Here is an 18,281-nt window from a genome sequence, read left to right as displayed (position 1 = left end):
AGAACTACAGTTCAATATGTGACTCAGGGGGCTATGTAAAAAAGGCCTTTAAACGGACCCGATCCCAAAGCAAACCGACAGGATCCCAAACCGAAATTATTTAAAAAATCCCAATTTCCTTTTTTTTTAAGAAAGAAGTCACTTTTGACTTATGATTATAAGACTCTATATATATAACTCCACTTAATTTTTTAAACATCCTACAAAATAAATAACTTTAATTTAGTCCTTTTTGTCAATTAATAATTCCCAAATGTGCCACTTTTATCGATTAAAAAATCCCATTATATGACCAGACTCCTTTTCCCAAAATGGCTAGAAAAATCCGAGTGACTGGATTAACATTCATGTTTCTCAATACAAGATATATGCAAGATTATATACTACACTTGGAGACTTTTCTAACGCATCACTTAATCATATCAATATAGCTCTCTTATTTTTTAACGGCTTGTGTTGAAATTCAGATCAAGAACAATGTAACACATATCTGATAATTAATGAAAATTTAATTGAAATTGAAAAACAACAAAATATAAAACTTACCAAATTAAATACGTCAATTCAAAAGTCAACGTACTCGTACAACGTTAAATAATAACATTGTGAATGTAAAAAGCTTAAACTTACACGTCTTAATAACTGACCGGATTGCAACATGCCGATTGAGCCGTTTCGCTCCTGAATATTCATACAAGCTTTATTGTTTTTCTTTAATTAATGTTATGTTTTTCTTGTGCAAAAACTTACCTAGAATTATGAAATTGAAATTAAATTGGAATAACATTTATATGGCCTTTTACTACACTAAGTGATTTTTCTAACGTACATATCTCAGCAATGAGTAAATATTTTTTATTTAAAATTGCATATGTGCTCATTTGTCTACAATATGTGCAAGCTTACGATAAAATCATTCATCCGTGACGATCGGACGCTTTAGCAAGTGGGAAAGGTAGCCTGTAAAATGCAAAGTGCGCGATTGCGCTCCTGATTATTCATATGAGCTATATTGTTTTGTAAATTAATTTTATGTTTTCCTTGTGTAAGAACCCACATAAAATAATTACATCGAAATAAAACTAGGATTAAATCGCGTTTCAACATTTCCAAGTGTAAAAATATGGAACCACACTTACCCCACGTGCTAAAGCGTCCAATTGTAAAGGATGAATAAATTTATCGTGAGCTTGCATAGAATGTAGTCAAATGATCGTATGTAAAATTTTAAATCAATGTCTTTACTCATAACTGAGATATTTAAGTTTGAAAAGTCCCCAATTGTACATGGTTAAAAGGAAAGCAAGTGTATTGGCTTAAAATTTTAATATCAAAGCAGGGATGGAAACTTACTTTATATGGCTGATTGCCCAGACAGGCACCCAACTCCTGAAATTAGGTTTCCCAGCAAAATAACTACGCGCCCAGAACTTTCCTAATGCTTTATATAAATGGCCGTTCTTTTTGCTTCCTAACACTTGCTCCATCGCATGATAGAGCCACCAGCTTAGAAGAAACATCATTCCATTCTAATGACATGTTTGTGCTTACTTAATGCCTTATTCCACCAACAAGACTTGATGCATCTGCTTTTTCTGGTTTATTCACTCCTAAAAAATATGTTTCAATTTTACCAACATTAGCAGTTCTTTAGTACCAGAGTTCTTGTTCCTGAATAGCAGCAATCTGTGCTGCAATCCCCTATTACGCATAGGAAGTGACTTTTTGAAATTTCTGTCGAGATTCTATCAAACAGAGTTGTAGCAATTGCATTCACAAAAACTAAAGCAGATTTTCCATTTCTGTAGGTTTCGCATAGCTGCATGCCTTTCATGTCATCTAATCTACACATCCACTCAAAGTCAAATAGCGGCCTGTTGTTCACTACCAACGCATGACAGGTTCTGAACATGTTACAAAATTAATTGAAAACTTGAGCATTAAATCTTTGGAGAGTTTTTGTAGCTTGAGAAAAATAATTTGGCTTGCTCTTTGCTAACTCAATAGCCGCGGCACGCTTGTGCCAATCAGATTGTTCGTGTTTCTTTATGCTATTGATTTTTAATGAGTAGTGTTTTTCTGAAGGCAGAGCTCCAGATAAAAAATTTGATTTTTTATGTGAAACGGTCACTGACACTTAATCTTAGGTCATAATGGCCTTTTGGTCGCCGTTAAAGTCATATCAAAAACTATATTTAACATTTTATTTTAATGACATTTTGAATAGGTATACAGTAAATTACTAGTGTATAACAATTATGATAAGTGTAATTAAAAAGGTACAATAAACAATAATGACTCGCCTGCAATACTAGGAGAACAGAATCGAGACCGTTTGGCCTTTCGACCGTTCTTAGGTGTGGCTCTTCCTCACAGCAAACACTTGAGTGACGCTGACTTAAAGTTGTAGTTTTAGTTGAGCGCCTAGACAAGTCAGAACCGGTATGAAATGTTTACCGTATATAATTTGCTACTGGCAGTATTACGCACGTTCGAAAATTTTGAATTCGTGTTTTATTTTTTCAATGCGTAACTTTATGCAAAGATTTTAAATCTACCGTAGGTTTCCACGTATAGCGCGCAGTGTTTTACCTCCAAAATTCAAATTAAAAAACTAGTGCGCGCTATACATTGATACAACGCTGTCCTGGCTGCTAAATTGGTAAAAAAATATGTTGTGTAATCGTAAATAATAAAAATGGCCGCCATGTTTTTTTCCAGAAAACTACCACCCTATAATCAGGGCTCGCGCTGTCGTTCGCCACTTGAGCCATTTGCGAAAATATTGAGAATTTGGCTCACGAAAAATCCGATTTGCGAAAATGCTTAAATTTCGTAAAATTTCATTGAAAACAGTCGCCATTTTAACCCGAAAATGGTTTTCTATATTTTTCTCTTTGTTTCAATGAAAGTATTCGCAATTTGAACAGTGAACGAAAACCGGTCTGCACCTGTATCGAGACATCGCTTGACCTTATTGATATTGACGTGCACATGGTAGCTAGCCAATCAAAACTGAGCTCGCTTACACATGAAATGACGTTGTTGAATGAAACGTAAAATGGGTGGAGCTATGGATACACAGTTAAAATTGTCGTCTGCGAACAAAATAGCGGCCGGTCGCAAATGTCGTATTATAAGATTAAAAATGAAAATAAGCGTGACAATAAATTAATTATGTCCAAGCTGACTATCGATCTAAATTAAAGTGTGATAATTAAATAATTAGTTCTATGTCGTCGATGTTACAACTTTCTGCCAATTTTCGATTGAAATGAAAAGGTGATAATAATTTTATTTGATCGTTTTACTTACAAACTATGCTAACTAACAGCGGCGTATTTTAATCAAAGGAAAACGTGAAAAACACGCGCGGTTTAATTTAAGTATAGTATAATCGTACAGACTGAGGGGCTATTGTCAAAAAAACAAGAAGTCGCTACTGGTAGAAATGAATGCGGTAGAAGAAGTTTTGGTCGAAAAAAAATTTGTTTGAATAAACTTGCGGACATTTCTTTGTTTGTGTATTTACACTTCTTTATTTATGAATTCCGATGGGGATTGTTGTCGACAGTCCGGAGAGCAGGCAAGGGCAGGTGCGAACGAGTTTTTTTTTGCAGGTAACGGTAGGTGTGAAAGGGGGTCATTTTGCACTTCGTAATTGGCAGATGTTATTGAGTTATATGTGCCACGACTTGTTAAGATGCTAATTGACATTTGAGACACTAATTGACACTTGAGAACGTGAAGATATGCAATTGCATTTTGTGTGTATAAATATTGAACGTTCAACAGTGGTGTACCTCAACAACTGCATCTCTGTCTCCCATGCGACATTCAAATTTACCGGTAATGCCAATGCTTTCCCCCGAGGAATAAGGACACGATGTACACTAATTCTTATTTTCTCACGTTTTTCACGAAATGCACGTGGACTGTTAATCTTTTGCTAGAAACTTACAAAATTGTCAGAAAAGTATAGTGCTATGCAACCCATGCTCCTAATCATAATGACACTTTCTATTTTGAATGCTTAATTAAACTTTCCAATGCCCCGGATTATTGGATTGTGCAATAGCAAAAATGGCGGCCATTTTTGGTCCGATTTGGTGGTATAATTGTCTTTAAATATTTTTATCTCCATTTTGCGTTTAAAAAACAGCCTGCGCGCTATACATGGGAGCTCGCTATACGTGGAAACCTACGGTAAATCGTTATTTAAGAAATTTAATTTGTTTTTACACCTCTACGCATGTTATCTGGAGCACTGTCTGAAGGTTAGTTTTTTGAGGCTGAGAAATGCCTTGAATAAATTGCCACATATTTAAATTTATTACGACTTTGGCGCAGCATTTTTGAACAGAAAGTTTACAACGTCAGACGCTGTAAATTTTATGTTTATTCGAAGTTTTGAACGGCGCAATTTAATTGGCTGAGACCCTTTCATGCCAGAGGGGTAAAGGTATTGATGAATACTGTGCAATGTATTGATTGTTTAGAACAGCTTTTTAAAAAAAAGCTATTCGCCGGGATGGAATACCAGCTTTTCAAATTCAATCGCCCGGCATAAAAATAACTCGTCCCAGGCGAATGGGCAACCGTTAATTTCTATCCCTGAATATTTAATTGTTTCATTCTGAGATGTATGTGTATTAAATTGTATTGTGGTACATATGAAGGAATTTACATGAAAGATGGGTAACTTTTGCCTCTGTTGCTCTATGGACAAGGACTTGTGTGGGTTGTAGACAATGGTGGTTGCTTCCCTCTCTCTGCCTGACCCTCTCTCCTCCTCCAGGCCTGACCCAGGTGCAGCATCCCCTATAACATATACATATCAATGTGAGAATTAAAGCAGGGCTATAGATAACACGCGTATTTGCATTATTACGCAATTTAAACAAGGGCTGTTTGTAAAACATGCATGCCCCCCATATGGGCTCTCCGTTGTAGTGACAGGCATTGTGTGAATATGTTTTTTGTCACTGTGACCTTGACCTTTGACCTAGTGATCTGAAAATCAATAGGGGTCATCTGCAAGTCATGATCAATCTACCTCTCAAGTTTCATGATCCTAGGCATAAGCGTTCTTGAGTTATCATCCGGAAACTATTTTACTATTTCGGGTCACCATGACCTTGACCTTTGACCTAGTGACCTGAAAATCAATAGGGGTCATCTGCCAGTCATGATTAATGTACCTATCAAGTTTCATGATCCTAGGCATTAGCATTCTTAAGTTATCATTCGGAAACCCTTTTACTATTTTGGATGACTGTGACCTTGACCTTTGACCTAGTGACCTCAAAATCAATAGGGGTCATCTGCAAGTCATGATCAATGTACCTATGAAGTTTCATGATCGTAGCCATAAGCGTTCTTGAGAAATCATCCGGAAACCATTTTACTATTTCGGGTCACCGTGACCTTTACCTTTGATATAGTGACCTGAAAATCAATAGGGGTCAACTGCGAGTCATGATCAATCTACCTATCAAGTTTCATGATCCTAGGCATAAGCGTTCTTGAGTTATCATCCCGAAACCATTTTACTATTTCGGGTCACAGTGATCTTGACCTTTGACCTAGTGACCTGAAAATCAATAGGGGTCATCTGCAAGTCATGATCAATGTACCTATGAAGTTTCATGATCCTAGGCATAAGCGTTCTTGAGTTATCATCCGGAAACCATTTTACTATTTCGGGTCAATGTGACCTTGACCTTTGACCTAGTGACCTGAAAATCAAAAGGGGTCATCTGCCAGCCATGATCAATATACCTACGAAGTTTCATGATCCTAGGCATAAGTGTTCTTGAGTTATCATCCGGAAACCATTTTACTATTTTGGGTCACCGTGACCTTGACCTTTGACCTAGTGACCTCAAAATCAATAGGGGTCATCTGCGAGTCATGATCAATGTACCTATGAAGTTTCATGATCCTAGGCCTAAGCGTTCTTGAGTTATCATCCAGAAACCATCTGGTGGACGGACATAAGGACATACATACCGACGGACGGACCGACATGAGCAAAACAATATACCCCCTTTTCTTCGAAGGGGGGCATAATAACCAAAAACGTAATTAAATTAAAAATAAAGCGTACAAAAACGCAAATACAAATTTAATAAAGTAATTCCCGTAAAAAACCTTGTGTCACGAAACGAAATTCTTACGAACATAGGGCGCAGGGCTCAACATTAACCTAAAAACCAACTTGCCCTTCCAGGCAAGTACTTAGAAAATCTACTTGCCCTGAACGTAAATCCACTTGCCCAAACATAAAATATCACATTAACTGTAAACCTCATTTTTTTTAATAAAAATCAAAATGATACACCACAAAACCGTTTTTATGTTTGCACATTTAACAAAATGATTACAGCAATTAAAGTCTAAATGTATATTTGTGCCAATGTTTGATTATTAATGAAATAATTAGTCATTCTCTTCCACGTCTTCGTCATTGCTTCTAACGATTCATAATATCTCAGTCATTCAAACTCACTTTTCCATTTTGGTAAAAAGTTGTGTTTTCGCTGCAATTTCTACTTGTTGCACTTTTGATGATTTTTCTGTTCATTTTTCATTGGATTTTTGCAGACTTACAGTTACGTGTAAAGCCGAAGCTTAATAAACTCAGGGTTTTTTTTTAGAGAAAGGGGAAGACGCTGGACGCTGGGTGAAAGGGGAAAAAAGAGTGCGAAAGAGACATATAAGGGGAAAAAATAAAAACTGTTCATTTCAATGTCTATAACTCATCAAAAGAGGTTTGTCTCCTTTTTGTTCTTAAACACATTTAACACGTATTAAAGTCAAAGTCCTTAATTAAGTTGCAGGTGTAGATCTAATTATGGGAAATGTTTTTAACTATATTTCTGTACTGGGGCCGGGGGACGATGTCAATTTTGTGATTTCAATTTCATGATGAATGGGTTGACGATCTTGATCTGCTACAGTATTGGAAGGGAAAGGAGCAGCAGCTGCCGATTGTCTACTTTCACTTTCACAATGTTCGATGTTGATTACCTCAAAATCCTGATGGGTTATAACGGTTTTCGATGATTCTTTCTTAAAAAAATGCCTCGATGCGTTCAGTATCTTCCAATTCCGAATGTTTTATTTTGTTTGTGTAAGAACGCCAATTGTGAGACATTTTTTTCTGTTTTCACGTTTATATCTTGGCTTGCACATAGCCCGGATGAAAATTCGACTGGTTTCTGGTAATTTATTGACGAAACACCCTTCTCGCGCAAGACCGGTATCCAGTTAAATAGTCACATGATTATAACGATTAGTTGCCCAGTTTACATAACGTTATTTAAGAGCTATATTTAGAATAACTGGGATTCCCAGATTTTTTGTGTTCATCTGGAGAGAGAGAGAAAGATCGTTGTACATGGTGCAAATTGGATAATTGTCAAATGCTCAAAGGAAAAATAAACATTTCTTTGAGAGAAAATATTATATTTTGGTGAAAAATTATATTTTTGGTGGGGAAATTGTATTTTGAGGGGAAAAATTCTGGTAGGGGAAGACGCCGAATATCGGCGTCACTTTCTTAGTAAAAAAAACCCCTGAAACTAGACATTTCTCGTCTGCTAACAGTACTGTAAACAACACGAGAATTGTAAAAAAAAATGTCAATTGACGTAAAGCAAAAGATTGTTGAAAATGAATGTTGAAAAATAGGAAATATATATACCGTAGCTATTTGTTGTTGTTTTTATATAGTTTTATAATTTGAGTAGCTGTCTTCGTGACTGAAAACACCAACAATGTTATTTGTAACTGAACAGTAATGAAAAAGATAAACACAAAAGCATTTGAAAGCCGATGTTTGGAATCCCACGCCATTTACGGCGTTTCTAAAAATAAGTTTGGAAATGCATGCGCACCATGCGTAGTTAGTTTGGACTGATAAAACAATCGTCGAGGTAAATTCATGCAGGCAATTCGTTCGTGATTATTTGTACTATTTAACCAGAGAAACACACGTTTTTCTTTGTTCTTTTTTGCACTTGCCCGTGGGGACAACTAGATTATAAAATAACTTGCCCGAACCCAACTTTCACTTGCCAGGGGCAATCGCACAACCGTTAATGTTGAGCCCTGGGGCGTATTTTTTAGACTGGTTATTTTCCGTACAAAAATGTACCGGATAGTTTATATGCTGTCCTATGAAGAAAAGAAGGCAGTCTTTACAGCTGTTATCAATCTTTGGTTTATTATTGAAATTATTCGTAGATCCGTCGGATTTCTACTTTTATTTTCAAGGAATTCAACTCAAAATGACTCAAAAACGGGGTGCATCACTTTGAACAGCCATAACTTCATCAATTGTGCAGCGATTTTCATGCACTCGATCTTATTCAACGAAAAAATGAATGAACGTTGATCAGAAATTCAGTAATTGTTTGTTGTAATGTACAGGTACCTTTTTGAATTCCATGTGTATAAATAATATAGTAACCTTAGTAGATTTTTATTATATTATATTGTGTAAGTACCTGTTATCGAACAGCACCTATTATCGGACGTTTTATTTTGGTTCTGTATGCACATGCGCAAAAGTGCGCATGACGACACATTGATAACAAATGGTCGCACATGAAGTCCATGACCTACTTGCCTACTTAGCTTGAAACAAATGCGCCGAAAACAGGTTAAAGGAATGCATTTATTGTTATTTACACGTTTTATGTGTTTTTAGCTATTGCTTTTTGAATGCATTTATCAAAATGGGCATTTACACACCAAAAAGCATATTTCCGTTTGCAATTTTGATTGCAGAAGACACAGATTTTTTCGCCGAGACAGGGTCACGTGATTTTCATGTGACTTGGTATATACTGGAGTAGTATTTATGAAGTGTCGGGTAATAGGTCATGTTTACATTGGCCGCCATTTTGTTTTGTCTGCTAGAGGTGACAATAACCAGGGAATCATTGTTATGAATTCTTGAAGGTAGTTTGCTGGAAAACTTTACAGATAAATTATTCAATGATTGAACTGTTAGTCATTTGTTAAAACAAAATGTTTTTGTCATTGTAAGTGTTTCAATTTTAAGGTAATTTAACGTAATTTCTTAGGCGTTCGGTAACTGGTTTGTCCACCATATATGTCATTCCCTAAAGACATGTTAAAGTACACAATTGAATTAAAAACCGGGGGTTAAAAACCCAATTAAGCTCAAAAGTAGGGGGTGAACATTTTTGCTAAAACTCTATTGAATTTACAAAAAACTATTGTTGTCAAAAACAGGGGGTGATTAACCCATATACCCCAAAAGTTACCTATAGCCCTGCAATTAATGGAATACTGTCCGAAATGGGATATCCGAATATGATACTCGTTATTTTGCCGCTACTTGCTTATTACGTTCAAAACTGACATCTTTTGCTATTACCATTTTTTGATACATGCATGGTTTGCTCACTTACCTGGTTTCCAAAATTTTGGTTTCTTTAATTGCGACATGATTTAACAGGATAAATCCAATTACACATTCGGACGTTTTCGCGGAATAGTCAGTGCAATAATAGTATGTGTAATTGAATTCGTAAAATTAAGAGACGACAAAACACGTCAGCGTATCAAAAGAACTTTGTAGAGATTTCAGCTTTTGTAAATCAAACTTGATAAGAAGTATCTTCATAAATAGAAGAATTCTGATTTCATATCGGAAGATAGTTTACAATTGGATTGTTATATTTTTTAAACACAAGGAAGGAAACAAACAATCACGATTTTATGTTTTGCAATAATAATGAACAATTCACAGCTCCTTAAAAACTTCAACATTCCATATCTGGATGCCATAGTTTCTTAGTGCATCTACTTGTGATCTCAAAGACTTAATAATAATGTTGTATTAATATATTTGTTGTGTTCGTTTTAAATGCTTTTTTGTGTGTTCGTTTGTAAATACAAATAAGGGCGGTGGCCTTTCTAGAGTTTTAAGCCTTTCAAATGAGTCAATCTTTTTTTCTTGATTCTTCACTCTCCTTGTTTCATAATATTCCCTTGATTAAATTATATTTGTTGTATATAAATTAAGTTTTTGGTGACAATACTGCTTAATTTTAATGCCAGGTATATGTCCCTCCATCCTTTTCTATTTTTAGAGACTCGTGAAAGGCTGTGGGTGTTGTTTTAAACATAGATAAATATTTCAGTGATATGCTTTCATAAATTTACTTTCTATTAGACCGATGTGATGATAGAGTGGTCTCTACATTAAACACATGGTTTCGGGTTTATATCTTTATTTTTAATTCACGAATCTGTTTGACCATTTGGACATTTAGATATAAAATCTAGCATGGAGATCTATCCCTTGTGACGTACGTTGGGCTAGTCGGGCCAAGGTCATTGTTATCCCCACGCTTTTCTGAAAAGCATGGGGATTATGTGGTTATCTCCACCGTCTGTCTGTCTGTCCGTCCTGGCCACTATCTCCTCCTACACTATTAGCACTAGTGGTAGCTATGAGCATATGTGCGATATCTAATGGCGTCATCGCTTTCCTGATTCCACCATGGAACAGAGCGTTTAATTTTTATTGGTTTGTTGTTTACAACAGGGATGGAGTTATCAAGCGCTGTCTTAAGTTTGGTTACATATGATTTAAAGTAAGTATTGATATCAGTGTAATCTTGATTATGGATGAATTCGTTATCACACTGAGTTTTAAAGTTATTCCATTGCTCAGGTGAGGCCTTGTTAATTTTCCATTTGTGTTGTGTGGACTGAAGAGTATTTTGTATTTTAAGCTTAAGGTTTATTATTATCGGAAGATGGTCACTGCCAAAGGAATCGTCAATTACGTTGAATTGGCTTACTGGTTGGAGGTGGGATGAAATAAGGGCAAGGTCTATCGCGCTATCACAGTGATTTCGCGGTCAGCCAGTCTCGTTACCTGGCCTTGGTTAATGAAGTTAATGCTGTTATTATGAAGACATTTCAAGATATTTTCGGCATGATCGTCACATCATGGATCACCCTCAGGGTTCCAACAGGGGTGTTTTAAGTTGAAATCTCCAACAATAATATTACTATTTCTGTAATTCATTTTTTGAAACATTTGGGAATAGTTTTTGGTGGTATTATTTTTAGTTTGTGCCTATACGCATTGAATACGGTATGATTGGTGTTTAGTCATGTAAAGTCTAGAGCAGAATCATTTGTGGTCTACTGCAGACAGGCAGCGGTAATCGTCCCTTGCAGAGTGAGTTGTGGTTCTTACAGTACTTAAGGCTTCTAAGCACATACTGATTTGCAAAATATGCTCTGTAAATTTAGCTGGCCGCTTACGCGACCAACTAAAAACGAGCATTGTGTATTTCGTTAAATCTATGCTACCAGAAGTTATCTAGAGTTTAAGTTTTAGCTATTGCTATAAGGAACACTGATTTTAACGGGTTAACTTTATTTTACGAATTCTTTTACGAAATATTCGTTTATTTTGAGTTTTTATATGGCTTTAAATAAAAAATAAGAAGTAAAACTTGATAGCCTGGCATTGTCATGTTAAGCGTTTGCAAATGTTATATTTTTATGTTAATTTAATTTGTAGTGTTATTTCCATTGTACATTTTAATTTCAAACAGCTTTGATAAGTTTCATCATATTTAATGATTTTGTACAATTATGTTGGAATTGTCGTTTTCAAATATAACAATTTTACAAGATATAATATATCGGCTTATTAAGGGCCATTTGACTATGGATGCGTTTTTATTCTACAACCTATGTATGAAATTGTCATAACACATAGGCAATTTGTATATGATAAAAGATATCTTATTTTAAAGCATTTCCAAAAAGTTCATGCATTAGATAAATAGTAGTACTTGTAGAAGTCAACCTTAAAATTCGCAATGACGTAGTGGATATGGTGTCCACTTAGCGACCGGGATGTCACTGGTTTGATCCCCACTGTGGGAGCGTTCTCTAGATCTTCCCCATTGACACCGAGTACTGGTTCTAGGCCCTGGAAACGGACTGGATAGCGTTTTAAATAAGCCTTTGGTTTTCTATTATATATTGCAATTGAGCTACAATGCTCAACCATGTTGCAACATTCATGGTCCAAAGTAGTGATTGTAACCTTGATAACTTGTCAAATTTTGAGATCAATGGTCAGTATACACAAGTTTAAAATGTCGCAACTAGAGACGTATGCGCTACAAGGGCATCAGTTTTTCAGTACATTTTTTACCACAAAAACAATAGATATAGAGACCATAAGTAAAGATTGTTACACATTTTCTTAAAATAAGCACCTATATCTTCTTTCATATCGGAATGAAATAACCTTCTCCGACAGCGGTCAATAGGAGTTAACCGCGGCTGGAAGTTTGAACAAAGAGATCGGTAGTGTATTTGAGTGTGTTGACGTGCTCATTTTTATTCTTGAAACATGTTATTTTTAGTAGCAGACTACATTTTTAAGAAAAATTAATCCCTTACCATTGTCGTTATATTTATGCAACTTGGAGTATCTAAAGCGTAATTTTAATTTGGACTTTGTGTGATTGTGTTATATTTTCTTATATCAGCTTTAAATGCGAGTGAACTTACAATTACTTGTGACTAATTGCCAATTAATTGCGTATGTATACAACCACAATTTGAGTTGTGTTTTGTATGAAAGAGAAGCGAAGAGCGGTGATTTCTGTGTTGAGGCTTTCGTTTGAAATCTGGAAAATACTCTTCAAGGATTTTATTACAAGAACGCGTTTGTTGTTTATTTATTTTTATTTTAGATGATTAAGTTCTATTTTGAAAAGATGTGATCACTGATAAATTTAATTAAAGTCAGAAATTACGGATCCGCTTTATGTGCGGCGAATCGAGGGGTGATCTCAAAACATAGATTCATCTACTCTCATAATGAAACATCAAAACATGTATCAACAAAATAATATGGATTACAAACAGGCTGGAATTCCAGTGAACTTAACAAAGCCACCAATGTCACCAAGCGGAGTTAACACAAACGCATTGCACATGTTCGACAACAATGTGCAACAGATTATTCAGTCGGTGACCAACAGCCGACATCACGGGCTGCTAAACCAACACCAACAACAACTACATCACCAGCGGGAAGTTGTGATAGGAACAGTAAGGCATCCAGCGCCCAACATGCCTAGTCATAAAGGGTATTACTTTCCAGTAAACAATGGGAATTCCAAAGGTTCAGAGTACAGTCCAAGATCCAGCATAGGGACTGCAGGTGACTCGCAGAATTCTAGTCCAAGTTCAAGCATCATTACCACCTCACAGCCACCTCCACCATATGGATCATTCAACATGAATCCAAACAGAAACAGTATTGCGAGCAACATATCTAGCTTAAGCATAGATTCTATGCGTGGCTCTTCATCCCCAAGGCTAGTAAGTCCGAGAAACTCTATGGTGATACAAGAGACGCAGATGAAACATCGTTTTATAAATGAGCCTGCACATCCATCAGCCTATACGGACCCAAGAATTAATGCTTTATTTTATCAACAGACATTGCCACACGTTAATGTTTCATATCAAACGCCTATGGGCACTAACGGAAATTCTATATACATTGAACCGAGGAACTATGTGCAAGGATCCCCACCCCCTGCAATTCCAAAAAGAATTCCAAAAACAGTACCAAAAAGTAATTCCGAGAGACAAGTGGATATTTTGACCGAACAGTTACAACACAGTATGAATATGGGAGTACATGTAGGTGACAGTGTTCCACCTCCCCCACCATATCATGGCCCTCATAAAACTGAACCTATGCCCGGGCTGCCCCCAAGAAACATTCCACCAAGTTTTGCAAAGCAGCCAATGCAGTTACGGGTACTTGGATCATCTGGGTCTCCCATACCCTCAGTATCGAACCCTGGACTACAGAACATCTATAGGACACCACCAAAGCCAACTGGACCAACTAGCGCTGAGCGAAAAATGGAAGAATTGACAGAGGAATTAGAAAAAGAAATGGAGGCAGCATCCAAAGGTGGAGAATACTTTGGTAAGATACAGTTTGGTCAGTCACTGAGTATTAGTATACAGGGCCCTCACACTACTTTGGGGGAAGGGGTCCGCAGCCCTTAGGAGGGGGAATTTTCGCGGTGTTTCCCTTTTTGGGGGATTTTTTTACTTACTCTCTCATTATTTCATTTGTACATGTTTGCACTATATTCATTGCATTTTTCATAATTTAGTATGTTTGAAAAGATTAAATTGAAATAGAATTGAGATATAATAATCATGAGACACATCTTTCTATTAAAAAAAAAAAATGTTTTTTCTTTTTTTTAGGGGGATTTCCCCCCAAAAGGGGAAAAAAGTATACTTTTCAGGTGGGGGACTGCCGCCGAAATTCGGCGGCAGATTTGTTAGATTAAGGGCCCTGGTATAGAAAATGTTGTAGTAATCATAAATCAAACCTTGCATAAGATAGTAACCTATGTACTGCTAAATTTGCATTTATTTGGCATTTGAAACTGCTGAACTGCAAAGTTTGAATTTGTTCTTTTGTTGTGGATTTTAGGCATTGAATTATCAGTCCATGCTTATTAAATGCATGTAAAAAATTAAGCTCAGATTTAACTGGTCATGAACTGCCGTGCTAATTGATAGTCCTGTAATCTTGATGTGTTCTGGTACATTTTGTATTGATTGTGATAAGCCAAAAGGTTGTGCAAATTCCTTTTAGCTTAGTTGTTCATATAAATCATAATCATAATACCTGCTATAATGCCATAATGGTTACGTGCCAGATGACCATCGGTTTAGTTAGTGTTGTTTGAAACAGAAAGGACATGTATGGGTGAATTGGGATTAAACTTTTTTTGTGCAAACTTTCTTGCAACTCACTTAAACATTTTGCAAAATGAAAACCAATGCTGAATACTAATGAAAATATTTCTTTATTTTATTAGTCTATTTTGTTGGGGTTTATTGAACAGTGCTCCAGCCAGCTTTTCAAAATAGAGGGGAGCTTCCCCTAAAAGGGCACATTTCACGCGTAATTTTGGAAAATAGGGCATTTGGTTATGCATATACTTAAGTATATACTATGGTTATACTATATACTTATTAATTGTAAACAGAAGTGCATTGGATGACTTAACCAATTGTATGCTGTTCCTCATTTTGTGTAAGGAAATTACAATAAACATATTACTATCTACATTGGCGCTAAGGAAAACAACTTAGTAGCCAATTCCCTAACCGACTTGGGCTAGCATCCGACTACACGCATTAGAGATATATAGATATCATATTTCTTTCCGGTGTGTGTGTGTGGGGAGAATTTTGATTTTTTTGATCACCTGTCATTGAACTGCATGTTAATCTTTCAGGTTTCAGTTTCAGCATCAGTGATTCAGTGGCCTTTTAAAAGAAAATGAAATGAAGAAAACATGAAATAAATTCAGGGGTTTCACTGGATCAAAAAAAACGTTGTGACTGTCACTACTTAAATTCTTTGCTTTAAATAACTTTGAGCCAATGTTTGTCCACAATAATAATATTTATTAAAACAAAAATCTATATTGACAAATTTAAAGTCTAAACAATGATCAATGTCACCATGAAGTAGCATCCAGTCTGAGGATTAAAATGAAACATTGTTATTGTTAATAATAGGATATATTTATTTCACAACACGTTATTTCAACTAACGTCAACAACGTTGACAGTTTTGTTAGGTCGCGAAAATATATGACAATATCAACATTACATTTTACTTGCAGAGTGATAAATCATCCTTCCAAACAAGTTCTTTATTTGTTGAAATAACAACTGTCTGCCCCTATTCATTTTAAAATTCATCATGATTGAGGACAGACAGTGTTTTAAAGTTCAGAAATAAAATCCAAACACAAATATGTTTCTATTCCGTAATTTGGGACTTAAAAATAACCGCATATTCGCATTAAAAAAAGATGATTAATTTTCAAATGTTAATAGGTATTTGGACTTAAAATTCACTCTTTTTCCAAACAAAAAATTATAGCCAAAAAATTCAGAAGTTAAAAAAAATCAATAGTGCTGAGTTTTATTTCATTCAGTGTGATTGTGCCTAACCAAGCGTGACCTCAGAGATAATCTTTCACAGCATGTTAATATCGTCTGCAACAAAAGGCTAATTAGTGATCTGATAACAAACCATGCCCTTGGGGCTTATTTGTTAACAATGTGTTGACTTAATACACCCCAGGCAGTCATGTAAGGGTGTTATCTGTGTATTCATGTCGATGTTTCTGGCGATTTATACGGCCTGAAAACAGGAATTTAGAGATCAAAAGGGCATTTGACAGAAAAATAGAGGGGCGCTTTTTAAGTGGGCAAATTTTAGAGGGGCGCAGCGCCCCTCTATTTATTGCTAGCTGGAGCACTGTTGAATGCTGGCACTAAGTCTTGTACTCTATTATAATTGCAGTGTTTTTTTCCACCATTTTGGGAATGGGGCGGGGTCCCTTTGGATTGGGAAAATTCGCGGCGTTTTGACTAAAATTGGGAAATTATTGTTGTTGTTGTTTTGCTAACAAATTCTTCAAAATTGAGGATACAAGTGTGCCCAGTATTTTATTTACTTAGGTTGATCTTATATGGATGGGAGATGAACAAAATATTGATCTTTAAAAAAAAAAAAAATATTTTTTTTTGGTTCCATTGGGAATTTTTAGCTCCCATTTGAGAAAAATATATACTTTTTTTCCATTGGGAATGGGTCCGGTTACCGGACCCGATTTTGAATGAAAAAAACACTGAATTGGACATAAAAAAATCAATTTTTACTAAGAAATATTCGCATGTCTAATAATGTAATGCATATAATAATAGTATGTTCTTTTTGAAGATGTATTAGAAGGTATCATTTTTGTGCCTGTTGAAGACTTTTCCAGCCTCCAACAGTCTTATTTTGTGAAGCAAGCTGTTTGGTGTTTGGCATTATCTTTTGTGAATAGTTTTTGAAACTTATGGGGAATATTGTAAACAATTTACACAGGAAGGGAAGTTGATGGCTGCCTCAAGCATAGCCTGATAATGATTCAGTTTGTTGCCGATCTGTAATATATACAAGGCAACTTTGTTCTTTCCTGAAACAAGGATTCTTGGCTCAAAGCCATGGATGGCTAAGTCTTACGAAAATTGTGAACAATGTTCATGTAATTATATGTGAGCATGATGTACACCGAACCTTAATACTACCTGGTGTTGTGTTTTCAAAGATAAGGATTTTATGGAGATGCTATAGATACTATGATGAACTGCGTTAATCTGTTATCTCACAATTTTTTCCCTCAGAATCTGCAAAGATTGTATCATTTATCAAGTTTTGCTAGATTATGTTTAACTATCATCCTGAGGCAATCAGAAAATAAACCTCCATGGATCACAAAATATATGTATGGTAGTCCAACAAGTGCTTTCAGAAAGCTGTCAGGTCTCTATAAATATAGCAGCAGTCAGCTGTCCATACATTTAATTTCTTCTAAGGCTAAGCCACAAATATTTTACACCACAATTAAAGATCATAGATTTCAAAAGATTTTCTAATAAATCAGGAGTAAAACGACACAGTGCTTGAAATGTGCAGGGATCAAATAAAATGTTCAGGGGTCAAAATACTGAAACTCTGAGCTATTAACTTTGTGCATATTGGTTAAATGCTCTTCACAATTTTTTTTAGTAATAATATTTTAAACTTAAGAAAATATCATGCAAAAAAGTAAATTTTATTATATAAAAAAATGCATCTAAAACTAGAAATGGCGCGGCAGAGGCCGACGCGTATCCCCACGCCGAATGTTTGACCTAGGTGTGCCCCAGGGTTGGTAATGGGGCCATGCATAGCTGAGATTGACCATATTGTCATAAGAGAAGTTCAGTATCAATTTGAAGTGAATCGGTGTAGAAAAGAAGAAATTATAGTAATAGGCAATTTTGGGTGGGTGTGGTCTATGTGGGCGGGGCCCCAGGGTTGGTAATGGGGCCATGCATAGTTGAGATTGACCGTATTGTCATAAGAGAGGTTCAGTATCAATTTGAAGTGAATCGGTGTAGAAATGAAGAAATTATAGTAAAAGGCAATTTTGGGTGGGTGTGGTCTATGTGGGCGGGGCGCCCCAGGGTTGATAATGGGGCCATGCATAGTTCAGATTGACTGTATTGTCTTAAGAGAAGTTCAATATCAATTTGAAGTGAATCGGTGTAGAAATGAAGAAATTATAGTAAAGGCAATTTTGGGTGGGTGTGGTCTATGTGGGCGG

General features: G+C 35.8%; 2 protein-coding genes across 2 annotated transcripts in view; one reads left to right on the top strand and one right to left on the bottom strand.

Annotated features, from left to right (window-relative positions):
- Nucleotides 1-9,585, bottom strand: part of LOC127846310 (probable ATP-dependent RNA helicase DHX35) — a 67,852-nt gene extending 58,267 nt beyond the window's left edge. Inside the window, exons 1-2 of the mRNA XM_052377477.1 lie at nt 9,447-9,585; nt 4,688-4,821 (exon numbers count right to left, since the gene is read on the bottom strand). Of these exons, the coding sequence (XP_052233437.1) occupies nt 4,688-4,821; nt 9,447-9,483 (171 nt within the window). The 5' untranslated portion in view covers nt 9,484-9,585. The remainder of the gene's footprint in view (nt 1-4,687; nt 4,822-9,446) is intronic.
- A 2,887-nt stretch (nt 9,586-12,472) lies between these two features.
- The window catches only part of LOC127845319 (LIM domain-containing protein jub-like), a 55,380-nt gene continuing 49,571 nt past the window's right edge, over nt 12,473-18,281 (top strand). Inside the window, 1 exon segment of the mRNA XM_052376169.1 lies at nt 12,473-14,029. Within this exon segment, the coding sequence (XP_052232129.1) occupies nt 12,901-14,029 (1,129 nt within the window). The 5' untranslated portion in view covers nt 12,473-12,900.

Source organism: Dreissena polymorpha, chromosome 9 (genome assembly GCF_020536995.1).
Source record: "Dreissena polymorpha isolate Duluth1 chromosome 9, UMN_Dpol_1.0, whole genome shotgun sequence".
Classification (NCBI taxonomy): Eukaryota; Metazoa; Mollusca; class Bivalvia; order Myida; family Dreissenidae; genus Dreissena; species Dreissena polymorpha.
This window is presented reverse-complemented; position numbering and strand designations above follow the sequence as displayed.